Source organism: Bombina bombina, chromosome 2 (genome assembly GCF_027579735.1).
Source record: "Bombina bombina isolate aBomBom1 chromosome 2, aBomBom1.pri, whole genome shotgun sequence".
In the NCBI taxonomy this organism is placed as follows: Eukaryota; Metazoa; Chordata; class Amphibia; order Anura; family Bombinatoridae; genus Bombina; species Bombina bombina.
This window is the reverse complement of record NC_069500.1, coordinates 936,507,902-936,524,121: the sequence shown is the minus strand read 5'-3', so window position 1 is coordinate 936,524,121 and position 16,220 is coordinate 936,507,902. Positions and strand designations below refer to the sequence as shown.

The 16,220-nt window shown below is 41.1% G+C and overlaps 1 protein-coding gene across 1 annotated transcript in view; it reads left to right on the top strand.

The window, feature by feature from the left end:
* The window catches only part of CDS1 (CDP-diacylglycerol synthase 1), a 244,275-nt gene that overhangs the window by 123,066 nt on the left and 104,989 nt on the right, over window positions 1-16,220 (top strand). The window contains exons 3-5 of the mRNA XM_053703398.1: window positions 1,667-1,763; window positions 11,656-11,753; window positions 15,682-15,821. Coding sequence (XP_053559373.1) covers window positions 1,667-1,763; window positions 11,656-11,753; window positions 15,682-15,821 — 335 coding nt within the window. The remainder of the gene's footprint in view (window positions 1-1,666; window positions 1,764-11,655; window positions 11,754-15,681; window positions 15,822-16,220) is intronic.

Here is a 16,220-nt window from a genome sequence, read left to right as displayed (position 1 = left end):
CAAATGGGGTTATTACCAGGATTGGGACTGAACCCAAAATAATGGATTTAGGATTTTCCCTTTTTTTATTTAGAATAACACTCCTACCAGCGAGGTTATGGGAGCAATTCCATAGTTCCAGCAGGTTAAACGCTTAAACACATAATTTGCATCAGATATTGCTCTAATCAGCTATGCCCATGAGTTTTCAGCAATAATCCCCTGAATGAAGTACATAGAGTGTAGTTAAGTTCTGTTTACATACTTGGCTTGAGCTTGTAGACAAATACAGTGACCGGATAGGTAACAGGTCTGCCATGACCCTCCATGATTAACAAGCCTGCTTTTATTGTCAGCCGTACAAAAAAAAGGAGAGACACAGTACCTGTAAGTAGCCCCTGGGGTTAAGGGATCCACTGTAAAACCTACTTTCCTCCTTTTCGCAGAGTGAAGTATACAATTACGTATAAACTGTCGATACCGATCTTGTTGTCTGTAACAAGCTAGCTGCGCCAGTAACTGTGACGCTCCACCACCTTCACTGCATTCACTGGCTGCAGCCCAGTTGGCGTGTACGTTACCACGATATCTCCGATGCAACACTTTACTTTGCAGATAGCTTTTCTTTAGGGTGCGTAGCCGCTCCAGCTACAGGAGCTTGCTGTTCCTAAGGACCTCCGTGGCGCTTCAACCCCAAGTGATCCGGACCGCCTGAACCTGCAATCAAGGATCGCCGCACTGTTAAGAGCCGTGATGGAGGCTCAATACAGAGGAGTTCCTCGACAAGCGTACTGCTTGCTCCTCCTCTTCCGGAAGCCTCTCACAGTTTATCACGTTAATGTTCTCAAATAGATGCACATTTATTCACACCAGGTGATCACTATTATTACAGTGATCACCTGGTGAATAGAACTTATCGAGGAGCTTTAGTTTAAAGAGTGGATAATGGGCATTATAAAAATGAGTCATGGGGACAAATCCGGCTTCATCTAATCGTTGCATGCCCCACTTGGCGTCCAGCTCATGGGGCACGCACCGATTGGATGAAGCCGGATTTGTCATCGCTCAGCTAAATAAAGTATTAGATGCGGGCGGAGGAACGGAGCAATGTTTATCATCTCTATATGGAAAATATTTTCCAAAGGAAACATCCTTGAAAAATGTAATGACTTCAAGAGGCCCTTTTTTATTAATTATTTTATGTAGTGTGTATAAAGGATGAAAACTTTACAATCACTTTAAGTTCAGTGTCCCTTTAAGTTTCATTCTTAAAGGTATATAAAACCCAATTTGTTTCTTTCATAGTTCAGATAGAGCATACAATTTGCTTCTATTATCTAATTTGCTTTTCTTTGTATTAATTGTTGAAGGCACAGCAATGCACTACTGGGAGCTAGCTGAACCCATCAAGTGAGCCAATTACAAGAGGGATATAAGTGCAGCCACCAGCCTAAATATTCTTTTTAACACAATACCAAGAGAACAGAGCAAATTAGATAGAATTAAATTGTAAACATTTTTTGAATTAAAAAAAAAAAACAAGCTCTATTTGAATCAAGAAAATATTTTGACTTTACTGTCCCTTTAAGCTCCTGAAGTTATACCATTTTACTGAGTTGTAATTCTTTTTTATTTTATTTTTCTAAAGCGTAAACATTAATATTAAAATTTCCTATTTATTTTTCAGATGGAAAAACTGGTGGATCCGGGGGATATTAAGCCTAACTATGATATCATTATTTTTCTTACTCATCTATATGGGACCAGTCATGCTGATTCTTTTGGTAAGTTTGATAATTGCTTATACACATTTTCTTGCTTTGCATTAATCAGGTCGGACATAAGGTTGCAAGGCCTGTGTGAATTTTGCTGACAGTGTACTCAGATTGGCTATTTTCTATGGAGACTGATTATATCTCTGCCATTTACTATTTATAAAAGGGGCATCAGCGCACAGATTTGACCTTTTCCAAATAGATTACAATTCATAGTAGTGGTGTAAGTTCTGTGTGATATATTTTATTATAGCGGTGTCATCAAGCAGGTGATCCAAAAACTAAAATCAATTGAATTCTTCATCCTAAAGAAGTTTATTTCCTCTAATGATGACCTGTTCATGACTCCTGAAGTAACATGCAGCGCAGACTGATAAGAAAGTGGGTTGTGCAACTTTTTTTTCTGGTGATATCCCAATGGCATCAAGAGTGGACCTAAACGGAAAGACCAAATTCTTCCAAAATGATATGAAAGGGAAGAATAAGATCTCCTATTTAAAAGATGAGAGCAGCTAAATGGGTATACGTGCAAAAGAGTGACAGCGCAAAGGAGCAACTTAACAAAAAATGACATATTTTTGCTATATATATATATCAGTGTAAAATTTAACTTTGCTCTCTAGAAAATGAGTATTGTGAATGTAAAAGATTATATATATATATATATATATATATATATATATATATATATATATACTGTATATAAAAATGAAAACGAGCAGAGAAAAATTTAACATAGACTAAAGGGACAGCAAAACTTTAGATTTTTATTTAAAAGCCTTCGTTATGTGTACTGAAGAAACCTTGCAATATACATTCATTATGAATTTTGCCCCCTTTTCATATAGTTTAGCTGTGAAAATACGGGATTTTCTATTTCTCAGAATTTAAAATGTACCCTACTGACATTTCTAGGAAAATCCTGCTACATATCTATCTCTTGGCTTTAACTTCTAACAACTGCAAAACATTGCATTTTATACTAACATAATGACCGTGGCAGTCTGCAGACTCAAGCCAAGATTGGTCCTCCAAATAAGGCAAATGGCTTTTAAAATTTTTTGTCAGGAAACATGTTAAAAAATTTTTAAAAATGTTTAGACTTGGCTGATATAATATTTTATAGCAACAAAACAGAAATGTCTTGTGTTTACTGACCCTAAATACGTTTGTCTTATATATTAATTTAGTGTTTTCTTCATAAATGGAAAGCGTCCACAGCTGCATTCATTACTTTTGGGACTTCAGAACCTGGCCACCAGGAGGAGGCAAAGACAGCCCAGCCAAAGTCTTAAATATCCCTCCCACTTCCCTCATCCCCCAGTCATTCTTTGCCTTTCGTCCCAGGAGGTTGGCAGAGAAGTGTCAGAAGTTTTAGATTAGTCTCTTATGGAGGCTAGTACTCTTCAACATGGGACTGGAGTTTTAAGTAGTCCTCTCAGCCTTTCAGTGAAAGTATGGATGAAAGTTAGAGTCTGGAGATGCAGGGAGAGTCCTACTGCAAAACCATCCCGACTCATATTAACAGCTCCACAAGAAATCGGCGTTGACGAGTTTCGCTGTCTGCTTTCTTCTCTCAAGTGGATGGCAGAACCGAGCTACTATCTGTCACACTTGAAGGGCCGTGTTCCTGTTCCACAGCGTAGATTCCGGTAAGATCGTTTCATTTTACTTTCTTTATGAAATGTACTGTATTACAGAGTTTTGCCGAGGGGCTACCGCATCGCGGGACTAACTTATAACACAGGACCTCAGTGAGGCGCCTACTGTATCTTGGAATCAAGGGTTAATATCTCCTGAGGGGGTTTATTGAACAGGGTTTTTTTTAAATCATGTTTGTTATATGATTCAACTTGCTTATGTGTAGTATTATTTCGGCTCATGGCTTGTGGAACATAACGGCTTTTGGAAAGTGATGCAACCTTATGGTCGGGTGCGATTTTTCTGGACTATGCGGTTCACCGGGTGACCGGGCATGGTCACGTTTTGGGCTCCACTTCCGCTTTCCTGACCATGTGGGACTGAGAAAATCTGGTCTGCTGGTGCCTGGTTCATAGGAGGTGGTAAGCGCCCCAGCCATTGTGGGTGTCAGTTGCCGTTTAGATTTTTTAGTCCACTCTTTTGTATTCAATATCCTAGTTATGGAGGAGTCTTGGAGGGGATGGATGACTCTGTTTTGGATTTTACTCCTTGCACTGAATGCGTATTGCCCGGATGATACAAGCCTATCCGTTATTTTCTGAATGCTGTATTAAAGTGCTCAATTCCTCTGGATCGGGGAATCAAGGGGCAGCTGAGCCATCTGCCTCTAGGGCTTCTGTCCTTCGAGTGGCGAGTTCCCTTCCACTACCTCTTACTACGCATGCAGGTAACCCTATCCTTCTCAGGAAGGTAGCTTGTTCCCACTGGGGGTTTCGGCACGATATCGCATGTCCAAAATTTTGGAGCTGGTGCATCTGTAGCTTCCAGAAGGTTGCTTAAGATAGTGTTCGTGTTCCGTTATCTGGGGCTCCTCAGGCATTGGTTGGCCTGTTCAGCTCTCTCGGGGACCGATTGTCCCTGGGGCTTCACGGGTTCAACCTTCCGGGCTGGAGTGGTCTTTTGCTCCGGTGGGGGTATGCTGTTCTTTTCTGTATAGACTGGCGCGCCTTCATGTTCTATTGCGGCACACTTTGGCATCCTTGGAAGAGCCCATCCTTAATGAATCGGAGGAATCTGTCTTCTTCCCCGAGTAGCTTTCAGTATTAGATATCAGGGGATGCAGGTTTCCTCTCATAAACTTATTGGTTGAGTATCCTTTTCCAGTTCTGAGCTTGGAAGAACACGGTCACTGTTGGGTGTCTGTTCTTACTGGGCAACAATCTACGGGTTGCCCTCTTATTCACTCCATAGGATGTTTGTTTATGATTACAGCTCATGTTTGTTTTATTTTCCTTCGGGAATTTGTTTTTGGAATAGATACTTGCAACTTTTGATCGCACTGTTTGCTTCTACGGAAGGTTGTTCTAAGGGACGCGTTTGGTCCTATGCTTATCTTTCGTTTATTCTCCCTCTGGGGGTGAATACGTGAGGCCTTGGGCCCTTGAATGCGGGTTAGTCCTGCTTGGGTTAAGACCCTTCTATTTTGGGGCCTATTCAGACTCGTGGCGCCGTTTCTGACTGGCTGATCCGATTAAGTGCTTCACATTATTATTATTATTATTATTGTTTTTAACACAAGTTCTGCTGAACATCTGGTAGGACCTAAGAGTTCAGTCCTTATTAGCCTTTTTAGCCGGTCGTCTGGAATTCGGTGGAGTTCCGCTGCGACATACCCAGTCGTTTCCAAAGTCTTTTGGGACTTAGAATATTCCTTCCCTCGTGGGTGAAGGTTGGGAGGATTTAGGGCCTCCTTGCCGTCGGTTCCTGGCGCCTTGCCTTTTAGGGCTTTTGGACTTGTCCTTTTTGGACTGGTTCCTTTTGTAGTTCTCTTTTTTTAGGGTTGAGACTTCCGGACTTTTCCGGTTTCCTTGTGGCTTTTTCCAGTATTTAGGAGTTAGTTTTTTCCCTATCGGGGACGATAGGCTGGTTGTCTCCTTTTCCAAGCTTTGCTTAAGCGTTGGGATGCTTTGCATTCTTTTTCCTTAGGTTGATTCCTCTAGTTACGTACTCTGAGGTGTTCTTGGAAACGTTTCGGGGTACACTGACGTGGCCTTGTGGTTTGCTCTAGCCTTGTTCTACTTCCTCTTCGTATGACTTCCCTTGGTTCTGGACATTTTCGTGTTCTGCACGCCTTTTGGACTCTAGAGTCTTGTAATAACTCTGTTGTGCTCTAACTCCTTTTAGAGTGTTGGACTCCGGCAAGGGGTGTTCTCTTTCTTTGAGTGAGAGTTTTTTGAGTGACTCTTGTTTTCCGTTTTTCCATGTTAGTCCGGTCTTTCCCCTGTGACGTCTGTTTTCGGATGGGGTATTAGTGTTCCCTGGGGTGGGGTTGGTCCACATATTCTGGGCTCGGGCCTATAGTTTTTTTTTTCTTGGATCTTTCCGGATGTACGATAACTTATGATCCTGTGGCTGGTTCAGTGCGTTCCAGTTTTTCCAGGAAACATTGACTATGACTAATGGTCTAGTTTGTTAAGCTGCTTGGGGCTTGGTCAGGGTATGTCCTGTCCTTTGGTTGATGGGTACTCTCCTTCATTGGGAGTTCTTCTATGTTTCATGGTGTCTGGATGATTTTCATTTAGCTTTTGTTTTCATCAGGCAACGGCTTCTGGTTTGAAGCTTCTGCACTGTTGTTTTCTGTGCTCCCCCTTGTGGGGATTGTTTTATTCTCCTTTGGGAGGAAGAAACCCTCTCCAGGAGGTTGGCTGTCCTGTCTTGTGGGCAGGTGATTGGAAAGGGTATTTTACCTTATAGTGGGGTTCTGTTCCATCTGTGGAGATTGCAGTCTCCGTGTTGAGACTGTCATGGATTCTCCGTTTATCTCTATGAGGTTACCTTGGGAGTTCCAAATCGAGGGACCTATTTGGGTTGGCACCCAAACTCTTTTGGGATGGCTAGGTTCATTCCATTTCATCCTTTTCTGGGCTGGAAATTGGGGTCCTTTTTGTTCCCCTGCTTGTCAGATCTGCCTGTTGCTGGGCTGGTCTGGTGTTGAGAGCAGGATCTGGGGCTAGTCCTCTGGTTTAAGGTACAGTGAGCCTCTTTGAGGTTCGGTGCTTCTCCATGTTCAAGTTACGCTAGTAGCTATAGTGGCTTTTGGATAGCCTGTAATGTGTCCACTGCTCAGTGGATGTTTTGCAGTTGAAGGTGGGGTTGGTGCTCTGATCTGGTATAATGGTTAGAGCAACAACTTAGGTCTTTTGACAACTCAAGTTTGATTCCCATTACTGGGAGGTATTTTATCAATCTACTTCAGCTGTTTTTTACTTGCTCTGCAAGTCCTTTGCTTACAGAGTCATCCCGGTATGACTATTGCGTGTGCTTGATGCAGATGTTTCTATCTGGGTTTGCGGCACGTATATTGGTTTCTGAATATCTTGATATTCTGAGTTCCTTGCGTTTTGAGGACTTCGTCTTCAGTGTTATTCAGGGTTCGTTTGCTCTGTATTAAGAGAAGTTTTCTTCTCTGTTTCGGATCCCGGTCCTAATCTTGTGGTTCCTGTTCTCTTTGGGGTCTGGACATTGCCTCCCCTTGGTTTCAGGACGTATTTGGTCTGTGTGAGCTTAGCTTGGTTCTGGGATATTTTCTTATTTATTAGGAATTTATTGTTCCCTATTTAGGGTTTTCCGGGTATCCTTGTCTGGTTTCTATGTGTTCTCTTCCTTTTGGGAGTTTACAGTAGTTGATCGCTTTTTCTCGTAAGGTGTGTGTTGTGGGGGACCGACTGCTGGACAATGGTGTCTCCGGAGGCGTGTTGGCTCTGTCAAGCTTATTTTCTGCGGCCTCTAGCAAGGCTTGTGATCTTTTGTGGGTCGGTGTCCTTTTTTCTCGGCTTCGGATGAAGCAGGGTTTTTTGCTGCTCAGGGTTTTCAGGCCTGGTGCCCTCAGAATGGGCTGCCTTTTGTACCCTCCCGTTTTTTGCATTCAGTGTCCTCTATAGGTTGAGTATTTTTTCTCAAAAGTAATGAATGCAGCTGTGGACTCTTTCCATTTATGAAGAAAAACTTAAATTATGCTTACCTGATAATTTTTTTTTTCTTCAGATGGAAAGAGTCCACAGCTCCCCACCCATATTTTTTCTGTGGGGGCGTCTGTTTTTTGTTCTTCTGGCACCTTTTCACCCTGATGTTTTCTTCTTATGGAGGGTAGTACTCTTCGCAATGGGACTGGAGTTTTAAGTAATCCTATCAGCCTCTCAGTGAGAGTATGGATGAAAGTTAGAGTCCGGAGATGCAGGGAGAATTTTCCTGCAAATCCATCCCGACTCATATTAACAGCTCCTTGGTAATCAGCGTTGACGAGTTTCGCTGCCTACCTTTATTCACTCAAGTCCATGTCAGAAGCGAGGATACTATCTGTCACACTTGAAGGGCCATGTTCCTGTTCCATGGCGTAGATTCCGATAAGATCGTTTCATTTTAATTTGATATGTTAATGTAATGTTAAGGAAACAAGGTAGGGTTCCAGTGAGACTTCTTTTATCTTAATAAGGAATCATGGGGGGTTATTGAACAGGGGGGACTTTAATCATGTTTGTTATATGGTTTTATCTGCAAATGTGTAGCAATACCTAGGCTCACGGCTTTTACGGAACATAACGGCCTTATTTTACTAACGCAATCTCTCGATTGCGTGCCCTTTTTTATGACTGGCACGGTGTACCTTGTGATGGGTGCGGTTACATTGTTTCTCACTTCCGATCTAAGGTCGACTGTTTTTGGGCTACTCGTCTGGGATACGGATCTGTTTTTTGCAGACGTCATAATGGTTCTTCAGGTCCTTGGGGACTCAGAGCCGTATTTCCATTCCTTTGGAGTTGGGAGATGTGAGTGACCTATGTGGTCTGGTGTTCCGAGTAAGTGATCGATTTGCGTCTTCACTCAAAGTTCTTACGGGTGCTAACTCATAGCCTACTAAACATCTCCTTCCTTCCCACCTTCAGTGGATCATTTGGTCTGGAAGCGGGGGCATGGCTTTCTTTCAGAGTTGCATACTCTAAGAGGTGGTGTGCAGGGGTTCCCTGCCTTCTGGGGCCAGCTTTTACCTGTTACAGAGGTTTCTCTTGGAAGATCGATCCTTCGAGGATCGCTGGCTGTTGTCTCTTCCATATTATACCCTTGGTCTGACCACGGTCTCGACGTACATTCGGGTGTTTCTGCGTCCTCATTGCAACTCTAGCCTTGGGGCTTATCAGTGAAGAGTCGAGGTCGGTTACAGACGGTCGCCCTTCTGGGGTCAGGTAGTTCACCATTTATCCTCGATGTTCCGTTTGGGCTTCGTGGAGGGTGTCTTTGTCTACCTCTTGGGATGGCAAGCAAGGTACAGGGTTCTCATTCACCTTCGGGTGTTGGTTGCTACCTTACCAGTGTGTGTCACACGTGTTAACGCTTGTCTACGTGATTTTCTTGCGATCCAAGTGCACTAAGTGCTGAATTCTTAAACTATCCAAGAGCTCTTCAGACTCTTGGGTTTGAGGCTGTTGCTAGATCGCTAAGTCTACGGACTTTAGATGGTGCGCTCCTAATCGTAGGAGGCAACTTAGGGTTCCTCTGGAAGTTAGATCTTTAGATCGATTCTGTTTTTTGAGGACCCTGGCCTAGGTCCATGTCTCTCCCTAGATGGGTGTGGACTGTTCAGTCTCACCTTAGGTGATGGTTGTCCTGTGTACCTCTCTCAGAGGGGGGCGGGGCTCTGTTTTTCGTGGGAAATGCCCATCTGCATCTGGCTTAGGCTCTAGGTCTTCCTGACGGGTCCCTATTGGTCTTCTGGTGCATTTGATGTTCCTGTAGACTCCAGGTGTCTTTCAATTGGGATGACGATATGGCCGAGGGGCCTCGCCTTTATGGTAGGGTGTTTCCGTGCTTCATTCCCTTCTCTTCTATAGCAGGGGTGGGGTTTTCCTGGTTCAGAGTTACCTTAGTATCTGATTGTGTCCCACGACAACTTAGTAGTAAACCATGTTTCCTTGAAAGCTGTAGGTCAAGAGTTCAACTCCAGCTATGGCTTTGTACTCTTCGTCATGCAAGTCCTACCATTATCCTGGAAAGGGAGATGCAATGTAGTGTCTGGTCCCACCATTCCTGCAGTGGGAGGTTGAGGGTTTGAACCCTGTTGAGGCTTCTGCTACCTGTTGGATTCTAATATATAGAGGTTGGGGTCTGAGGGCCCTCTTCCCTTGGGAAGTGTTCCTTTTGGGGAAGACAGCAGTGTAGGGGGTCTCGTACCCGTGCACAATGCCTATTTGAATCATGGTGGAATTCTGTTTTAAATAGTGGTCAGAGGTCTACCCGGGGGGTTTGTTCCTTGTTGACCCTTCCTTTCTCTTCCAGAGGTCTGAACTCTTCGGTCTTTGACTAGCCCTTGGGCTCACCTTTACCCTGGAGGGAAGGTCGGGATCGGTTATCTTTGTAGTGTTGACTGTTTTTTCTTCCAGAGTCGGTCTTCCCCTTTGTTGTGAGGACTTTTAATGTCCTCCTCTTTTCTACTGGCGTCTGGTACTGGGAGGGGACGCTCATGTCTGAGGGCTGTGAGCTTTTGGAAGGTTAGCAGTTTGAAACCAGCTACAGCTGTTTGCACTTTGAAGGTGCAAGGTGCAAAGGCTTAAGACGCCTTTCGGTGGTTTGGGTTTCATGATGGCTGAGTCAGCTTTCCTACCTGGAAGATGGTCATTGTGAGTTCCATTGTTCCTGATAGTTATCCTATTGCTGCTGTCTCTGCGGGCCTAGCCTGCAGGTTTCCATCTTATACGAGACAACAATGAACTCTTGTTTTTTCTGGAGTACCTTAGGGTATATGTCTGGATCAGAGATATGAGTGTCTCTCTAGTCCTTTTGGGACGTGTTTTCCTTTGTATGGATCTCTTTTTATCGGTCCTGGTGTTTCTAGGGAGTTCGTCTCCCTGGGCGCTACTATCGTAAGACAATCTTGGGTTGTTCTAGGTTTGTTGAGCCGTATGGAATGATCCTTTTGGATTTTTTCTGGGAATCTGTTCTCCTTTTTGGGGGCAGATAGCGGTCCTTGTCTTTCGGCCGGGTACCTTCATGGGAGTTGTGACCCGCGGGGCTGTCTCCTCGGAGGCTGTTTGGGCTTGACAGACTCTTGAGCTGAGTGGTCTCTTGTTCGGCTTTGCTGGCGGTGTAACTAATGTGCAGTTACCTGGGCTTCGGGCTTCACTCGTGTCGTCTATATTTTTGTAGGGTGTCGGGTAATTTCACGCTGTGGTGCCTTTCGAAGGGGGCCGCCTTTTGTACCCACCCGTTGTTTGTCCTCTAGCTGGGGTATTGTTTTCCCAAAAGTAATCAATGCAGCTGTGGATTCTTCCCGTTTAAGAAGAAAAACATAAATTATGCTAACCTGATAATTTTCTTTTCTTCTGACGGGAAGAGTTCACAGCTCCTGCCCGTATTTTTATCTATGATGCGGCGGTAATTTTCGTTCTTCTGGCACCTTTTTTTCACCCTGATATTTTTCCTACTGTTCCTTGTTCCCTTGGCAGAATGACTGGGGGATGAGGGAAGTGGGGGAGATATTTAAGCCTTTCGCTGGGGTATCTTTGCCTCATCCTGGTAGCCAGTTTCTGTATTTCCCAAAAGTAATCAATGCAGCTGTGGACTCTTCCCGTCAGAAGAAAAGAAAATTATCAGGTAAGCATAGTTTATGTTTTTTAAAATGTTTTATACTGGATTTTATATTGGTATATTTGCATAGTCTTCTTTATAGTAGTGTCTATTACATGCAGTTATATGAAAATTGGTGTACACTGTCCCTTTAAGTACTGTACTAGCAATTAGTCATTAAGACCTTGTCTGCACAGGGGTTTATCATAATCCTTTTATCAAATTTTGTATAAAAATCCCCATAGACTTTAATGATGAATTTTGTGGAACAGTGATTAGATTAACTTTTTCTAAAAGATTGTAATCTACCCTAAAGTTATCACCAGGTTCAGAACATCAATGCACTACTAGGAGCTAGCTGAACACATTGGTTGAGCTGATGACAAAAGGAATATATATGAATCTACCAATCAAAATCTAGCTCACAGTAATGCACCACTGTTTCTGAGCCTTTTTGTGAATGTTTTATACAAAGGATAACAAAAGAACAAAGTGAATGTCATAATTATTGTTAATTAGAAATCTCTTATAATTGTGTATCAGAACCATGAATTGTATGTTTATGTTTGACTTCATACTCAAAGCATATCTGCTCATGTAGCTTTCTTTATGAAATATTATTAATTTCTCTCTCTTTTTGTAGGTGTCTGCAATTCAAGTGAAGTGTTATCATGAGATAATTACAATTGGGCATAGAGTGTATCGCTCTTATGAGTTACCCTGGTTCAGAACACTGAGCTGGTAGGTTTCAAAGGTCAAACGCTTAGATGATTCAACTTTTCAATTTTGCAATAAAAGTGTCATAACATCTGCTCCCTGAAAGCACCTGTGCAATACTGACATCTCAACAGTATCTTGTGCTGATAACAATGGAAGAAAAAATATGTTCAGCTACTTAAGAGGGCAAAGTTCAACATAGCAGTACTCCTGTTATTTAAAGGGACAGTAAACACATTTCTTTTGTGATTCAGATAGAGCATGCAATTTTAAACAACTTTCTAATTTACTCCTATTATCAATTTTTCTTCATTCTCTTGCTTTCTTTATTTGAAAAAAAGTCATCTAAGCTATTTTTTGGTTCAGAGCCATGGAAAGCACTTGTTTATTGGTGGGTGAATGTATCCACCAATCAGCAAGAACAACACAGGGTGTTCACCAAAAAGGGGCCGGCATCTAAACTTGCATTCTTGCATTTCAAATAAAGATACCAAGAGAATGAAAAGAATTTGATAATAGTTGTAAATTAGAAAGTTGCTTAAAATTGCATGCTCTATCTGAATCACGATAGAAATAATTTGGGTTCAGTGTCCCTTTAAAGAGCAATTATAGTTGAAAAATGACAGACTCTAATTCATTAAAGCAACCCTGAAAAATCGCTGCTGATCCAATAAGCAGCGCTAGTTACCCAGCTAGGTCTTGCTCTCCAGAAATAGGTTAAACACAAAGTAGAAGTACCACTCAGGACCTGCAAAGCACGGCTTGACCTGATACAAGCAACAGCACTCGTCACATGACCTAGCGGTGTAACTAGAGCTGCTGATTGATTCAGTGGCAGTTTTGCAGGGTTCCTAGTTCTTAAAATGGTGCACTCTAATGAATTCAAGCCCATCATTTTTTGAGTATCATGGTCCTTGTGGAAAATACATTTTTAATATAACAGAACACAGTCAATTAATCAAATACAAATTATTTGCAGATTAGGAAAGATTTTAAAGGGGGCATTCTAGTGTAAGAATGCAGTGCTCTATTTTGATAAGGCTTTTTTTTTTACTATGTGTATGACCTGTATTTAACAGCTTTGTACAGGTTAAAGGGACAGTATACACTCATTTTCATATAACTGCATGTAATAGACACTACTATAAATAATAAGATGCACAGATACTGATATCAAAATCCAGTATAAAACTGTTTAAAAACTTACTTAGAAGCTCCCAGTTTAGCTCTGTTGAAAAGGTTGCTGGAAAGCCCACTGCACGTGGGAAATAAGACACTCCCCCTCCCTCCCCCTTCTTTTGCATATGAAAAGACCCTTTACACAAACAGGAGCAAGCTGGAGTAGCTAGCTGACGGTATTCTCATAGAAATTTGGGGCTTGGTTAGGAGTCTGAAAATCAGAGCAATGTTATTTTAAAAATAAGCAAAACTATACATTTAAAAAAAAACCTTTATGAGCTATATAAATAGATCATCTACAAAACATTTATGCAAAGAACAAATGAGTGTATAATGTCCCTTTAAAGTTGTGCTCCAGTGGATACAACTGATGAGCCAATGAGAAGCAGACGTGTTTATATTCCAGTCATAAGCCGTGACCTCATCTGGAGCAGAATTGAGGTTGTTCAGGAGTGCAACTTTGACTACACATTTAACCCTTTTGAAGAAATGAAATACATAGTAAAAGAAGGGAATTTATTTAAAATAGAACATTTAATTTTTACAGTGCAATATCCCTTTAAGGGAAACATATAGTCATAGGAAGCATATCACCAGTTGTTTTATAGACATAATATTGCTATCTGAAATTATATTTTAACCTTTGGAACCATTTTTACTCAGGCAGAGAGGGAAAAAAAATAAGTATCACCAGTTTACTTATACCTCATGCACAAAGACCAAACTCCGTGTTTAGGTTTGCCACGTGTTGTACCTGTTTGTTTGCTTTTTCTGATCAATGGAACAACAATCATTTTTATAATTTATTTGTAGAGTTTTTGTCCGTGCTTCTATGCTTTTTATTGTAATATTGTTTTGTAGCACCTGATACCCTGCTAGAAAGTAAAGTTCAATCAGTGCAATCAAAGTATATAAAACACTGCTGCAAGATTATTTTTATGCCACGTGCTGCTTGAACAGTCAGATTGCAGAAGAACTATGGCTGCAATATTTTAGCCCAAACCAAAAGCTAAATTGAGTGATGCTAAAGAGTATGGGGAAATACACCTAAATAAAAAATCATTTAAAATAACAAAGCTCTGTAATACAATTTAAAAAAATAGCACTAAATAATGTGCATAATCTAAATATATACAAGGCATAAAAAACATTAAAACAACACATGACCAAATGATGGGACATCTCCCAAACGTTCCTGTGTTCTACGAATGTCCAGTGAAATATTACTGTAATCAATGAGATCAAAGTCCTGTGTATATATGACGTGAAATTATTTCTAGGCAAATATAATCCAAGATATGACTGCCCTCTTTATACCAGCACAATTGCATGTTGTAATTTATGTAAGGTACCTTACTTTAAAGGGACACTGAACCCAATTTTTTTTCCTGATTCAGATAGAGCATGCAATTTTAAGCAACTTTCTAATTTACTCCTATTATCAAATTTTCTTTATTCTCTTGGTATCTTTATTTGAAAAGCAAGAATATTCGTTTAGATGCCGGGCCATTTTTGGTGAACAACATGGGTTGTTCTTGCTGATTGGTGGATACATTCACCCACTAATAAACAAGTGCTATCCAGAGTCCTGAACCAAAAATTGGCTGACGCCTTAGCTTAGATGCCTTCATTTTCAAATAAAGATAGCAAGAGAACGAAGAAAAATTGATAATAGGAGTAAATTAGAAAGTTGCTTAAAATTGCATGCTCTATCTGAATCCCGAAAGAAAAAAATTGGGTTCAGTATCCCTTTAATAAGAACACTCCAAACCGTCTCTGGACAACCAACTGGACAACCAAACACTCCCAGGCACCACCTTACAGACTTAAAGAATTGGGATATCGTTCTGTTGAGGATGCCACCTTTGGGGGATTGTCCTTTACGCCAGTGTTCCCCAACGGCGGTCCTCAAATACCCCTAACAGGCCAGATTTTTATTATAGCTGTACTAGAGCACAGGTGAAATAATCGGCTGATGAGTGAGAGCAGGTTAGTTACCATAGTTACTGATCAGCTGATTATTTCACCTGTGCTCTAATTCCGCTATAATGAAAACCTGGCCCGACAGTGGTACTTGAAGACCGCAGTCGAGAAACACTGCTTTATGCCATCCACCTCATTAATGCCACAGGCAATGTGGGTGCATGCACATCTTATTCATAGAGAATTACTGTTCATTGGCTGGTAAGGACAATCCCCACAACTCTTTGTAGACAGGAACATACTCCACAACAATGAAAATACAAAAGTAGTTTTATTCAGAATAGTCTTTTTTTTTACCTCAAATAACTGTAATGCATTTAAAATTACACACAGACCTATAAATACCTCTTAAAAAAGACGTCCATTTAAAAAAGCTAGATTCTGATTAACTCCCTATGTGTTTTAGCACTTTTGTATGGGTTAAACACATATGGTAGTTATTTAGGGTCAGTAATGTAATTTTTCCATTAGATTGTTACTTTACTCTGCATTGATATCACATTGTGATTTGTATTTTGTTCAAACTGAGAAGTTTTAGCTGCCAGGTTAAATATTGAAGTAACTCGCAAAAAGCTGTTTCCATAGAGACCTTTTATATTCTTTAAGAAACTTGCAAATAGCACAATGTTCAACCTATTTTGCATTTCTTGATGGTTCCTCTGAGGCCTGTGAGATGCCAACTCACAAACCGAGTGATATTTATTATATCTATACTGCAGAATCACACAGATCTGTTGAAGATTGTATGCACCTTGGGGAACCAGTATTACATCTATATTTTCTATTCCAGGTACATCCTGTTGTGTGTAAACTACTTTTTCTATGGAGAAACGCTGGCAGATTACTTTGCTTCTTCTGTCCAAGGAGAGGACTCTCTTCAATTTCTCATACGCTACCATCGCTTCATATCCTTTACACTGTATCTCGTAGGTAGGTTTCACAAAGTATAATATTTGTATAAAAGTGATATTGTCTTTTAAAATATTCACTAAAAGGGGCATCGTTATGCATATGAAAGAACATAAAGTAACAGGTTATAATGAAAAGGGTTATGAATAAATTAATACAATTAATAGGAAGTAGATGCCTTTTTGTGTACAATGCATACTACAGTACACATACACACTGGTTAACAGAGACAATACTTACAGTTGTTTTTTGGACAAACACTGTCCACTACAAGTCTGAAAATAAAATGTTACCCCAGGGAAGAGTATGCACAGTGTCTTTCCTTGTTATGTCCTGGTACTGGGGAATGCGAAAACTAGGCCTCACTATAGTATTGAAAAAGGGAAATTCACACACGAGAATGCGGTAGAATAATAACAG